This window comes from Osmerus mordax, chromosome 6, assembly GCF_038355195.1.
Source record: "Osmerus mordax isolate fOsmMor3 chromosome 6, fOsmMor3.pri, whole genome shotgun sequence".
NCBI lineage: Eukaryota > Metazoa > Chordata > Actinopteri > Osmeriformes > Osmeridae > Osmerus > Osmerus mordax.
In genome coordinates this window covers 7,049,347-7,053,306 of record NC_090055.1, presented here as the reverse complement: position 1 = coordinate 7,053,306, position 3,960 = coordinate 7,049,347, and the positions used below count along the sequence as shown (strand labels likewise).

The window sequence follows — 3,960 nt, the reverse complement described above, 5'->3', positions numbered from 1 at the left end:
AGACAGCATGACCTCACCAAAGACACGGACAGATTGTTTCAGGGCTGCTAACATTTCATATCCCTGTCCAAATATCTGTACATGCATTCATCCTCCCTCACTCCCATGAAGGAAATATCTGATCTGATGTGACAGGATGATGTGATGAAAGCATGTGCTTTTCATCACAGGTCTAAATTACAGCCTAATTGCCGATTGATTTGTCAACAGAAATGAGGAAGGACGGTCATGTGTCAAGACCTTCCAACGAGGGCCTCAATGGTGGCTTTGTCCTTCCTGACATCTGAGACAACATGGAGGGGCGAACTGCTACTTAAACACTTCAACAGACTGGAGACAGGTGAGTAACCAAGTAAGCTGACCTTAGAAAAGAAGACTGTGAGGAACACACACACACACTCACAATTACACACACACACACGCACACACACACTCAAGCACACCGACGAGCACGTCACATCTTCATGTTAACTGTCAGGTCTCCGAGCTGGGCTGGACGTTCTGGACTTTAGACAGGGTGATGGGGACCTTGCCCTCTCCAGGGGTGGGGGCTCGGGTGATGGGGCTCACGGCGGCCTGCAGATCAGCCAGCCTCTCCTTGAACCTCTGCTGCAAGTACAGCTCCTCCTTGGAGTAGCTCTTGGCGAAGGCGGAGAGGAGGAACCCCGCCGCCATCAGGGTGCCGCCCACGCAGAACAGCACGGCGCCCGTCAGCTTGCAGACGTCCAGAGCCCGGTTGAAGCCCACGGCGTGGCTGTCCACGAAGAGCAGCTCCTCCTCGCCGAACGCCTCGATCTTGGCGGGCGTGACGTAGCCAATCAGGAGCGTGACGAGGCCCGAGACCAGGATCAGGGTTCCGAAAGCGAGACAGACCTGGGGGGGAGGGGGGCGGAGGGGGGGGGGGGGGGGGAGGGGGGAGAAAGATGGAAGAGTATATTTCCGGTCAGCTCCACGCGACACTCCGAAATGGAGAGCGTCGTGATGAAGCCGGGCTCCCGCTCACCTTCCAGAGGACAGAGCTCCACCTACTCGGCGATCTCTGAATCTGAAAGTCTTCATCGCGCTCCCAGATGGAGGCGCTGCACTCCTCGTAGAACTGGTGCAGGTACGAGCGGACTCCGTAGCGTTGGTACTGGCTGTTCACCGCGCCCTGGCCGTGCTCAGCATACTCCGACCCACAGATCTCTGAGCAGGTAGTCATGCTTCACATCTGACGAATGCAGGGAAACACACACACACACACACAGACAAGAGACGAACAAATATACTTGGTCACAACATCTGTTGTCTTTGACAAAATGCATAAACATGCACACACACGTGCACACTCCTACAAACAACTCTCAAGATCAGGCATCTGCCATTGTAGTAATGTCGTTTCATTAGCACAGTTACAAAATGTTCAAACAAAAAAGCCTTCGTAGAACATTTGGAGTAGCATTGTTTCCAATCATCTGAATCTTTTTAAAGTTACAGTATGATCAAGCGGAAAATCAAATGCTCACACCCAATGCGCAAATCGACCAAAGCAGGATAAACACATCCCACACTGTACACTTAGCTGTTAGTCATCCGGCCACAGAGCCACACTTCCCCCAGAGAGTTAGCTCTCGTCTGTTTTCCACGGTTAGCGTGAAAGCTACACCAGAGTTTCCCTACCACCGAACTCGCTGAGGTTTCGTCGGACAAAAAGGCCTGCGTCGTCTCTGACCAACAGAGCGGCGACGTTTCGCTGAAACCGACCGGGTTCTATTCGTGCTCATTCGCGATGGCGGTGGACACGACACCCGCTAAAGAGTACGTGGGAGTCCGAGTCCTACGGAGGAGAATCCTCGACTGATACCGTGCGTCTCGTTATGGTACACATGACAACATGCCCCCAGGAGTCCTGAGCCCAGGCATGCCCAACACCTGCCATTTGTTTGATCTGGCTAGTCAAGCACGAGGGGTGGGTGTTAGGGGATGAGGCCGAATGTACCCTGCCCGCTAGTAGAACAAGGCAAACGGGGAATCATCACAAGGATTCACGCTCGTCGGATCGTCGCCGCTCCTTTCGGGATCGCTACCTTCAGATTCCTAATATCGCGCTGTGGTTCGCGAAGAGAGCTGTCTCTTCCTTCGCCGAGCGAGTCGGAGAGAGGACAGCGTCGAGGCGACCGGCGAGTGACGATCGTGAACGGGATCCCCGGCTGAACTGGAGTCGCAGCCTCTCCCTGTCTGAGCTCCTCTCAGCTCGGGATCACAGGAGACCTTGTGCTTCCTGTAGAACATGTTAATTACATTGCAGCTAAATGTGTAGCTGCTGCTGGGGGAAGCTGACAGATGAGTCAGCCTCCTCCTGAGAATATAACAGTGGGCCATGGCCCTGTAGCCTACGTCACTGCTGAATTATTTGTGTGTACTGCATGAAACTAGATTGCAAGATTAGGTATAAACCAGTGTTATGATCAATGCACATTACAGGATATGAGAACTTTTATGGTTGTGTACTGTAGGCCTTTGCCTACCTCCTTTTCAATATGTTATGGAGGCATTTGTGAGGAACACACAGTACTGGATGTTCAACATAACATGTCTATTTTGATAGAAGCAAATAACTGTAAGGACTGCATATCAAACATCCTTTTTCACCTAACAGTGGAAAAAATGCCTTTCCACGTCAACAAAGACCCATGACTTGAATATATTCAGTCACGTGTATGCTAGATGAGTACACCTGATCCAGCTTGTGATATAATAATAATACAAATATATTGCCCATATCTAAGTCAAGTATAAACCTATCCATTTTATCCGATTTACAAGTGACTACCATAAATTCGTTTTACAGTGGTATTTCTCCTCGGGAGAATGCTACCCAAAACGCTGTCCATGGTGCTGAATCTATGCTCTTGACACAGGCGTAATACATGACGCCATACTAAGAGCAGACGTTCGTCGTGTTCCCTTGAGATAAACACCACTTTCATTATTTGTAGATAATAATTAATTAACGTCATTTAAACGTAAATTGTTTCCAGATAGTTAACTATACCAATCACGTTATACAGACATGGAAAATCTGTGTATGTATGAGCGCGTTTGGTGGACATATTTTAGATTGTGTCAAGTACATAAAACATTAAATTCGTTTTTTATCCTGAAACTAACACCTTTTCGCCAAATACATTATAAATACATACCGTACAAATCGACGGATTACAATGTGAAGGTTAAAATGACAGATCAGTGTATTTTCTAACGTTTTAACCTCCAGATCTGAAGTGCATTTAGACAATATCTTCTACCTCACAGCGCTACATAACAAATGCAATGTGATACATTTATTTGCACATAATTTAGTAATACACCGAATTTTATGAAAAAATAGACTACCTGTCATAACCAGGTTTGGAGAGTGGTCACTCGGTCCTGTTCCTTCAGTTGGGTCCCATCACTCCAGAGCTCGCGCCTCTCGGTCTGCACGTCGATGATTCAGATGTTCACAGTGCACACTGCGCACGCGCAATGATCTAGCTGTCTTGCTACGGTACAATAAAGCGGAGGCGGTTGTGACTGGCAAGAGACTGGCAACCAAGAGGCCATTATTTCGAAGGTCATTGCAACACTTTAGCAGACTATGGATGTGAGATATTACACCCAAAAATGTGGAGAAAAGACAGTAGGCAAATCCAGTGAATTTATGTAAATGTGGAAAAGGTTAACTATGTTTCCTCGTGTTAGTCATGTTGGAATTCAGACTGATAGGACCTAAACAACTACATGTGGCCCGCCTCTCAGTTATTCATTGTCCGAAAGTCAACCTGATGTAATGAATGCTACTGCTTTACCATCTTTTAGCATTTCAGATAATGTCACTGTCAATTAAGCCTGATAGAAAAAGAAAATAATGGAACATTTCATGGAACATTCCCACACAAACACCCTCCAGCAGTTTCTCAGAGAAACTGAATGATTGAA

At 47.7% G+C, this 3,960-nt stretch overlaps 1 protein-coding gene across 1 annotated transcript; it reads right to left on the bottom strand.

Moving 5' to 3' along the window:
• Positions 1-346: 346 nt before the first annotated feature.
• Positions 347-3,524, bottom strand: nrsn1 (neurensin 1). The gene is made up of 3 exons (XM_067238740.1): positions 3,376-3,524; positions 1,004-1,210; positions 347-873 (listed from the first exon to the last, which is right to left on the bottom strand). The coding sequence occupies exons 2-3, from the start codon at positions 1,199-1,201 to the stop codon at positions 475-477; spliced, it is 597 nt and encodes a 198-aa protein (XP_067094841.1). The 5' UTR covers positions 1,202-1,210; positions 3,376-3,524; the 3' UTR covers positions 347-474.
• Positions 3,525-3,960: the final 436 nt, after the last annotated feature.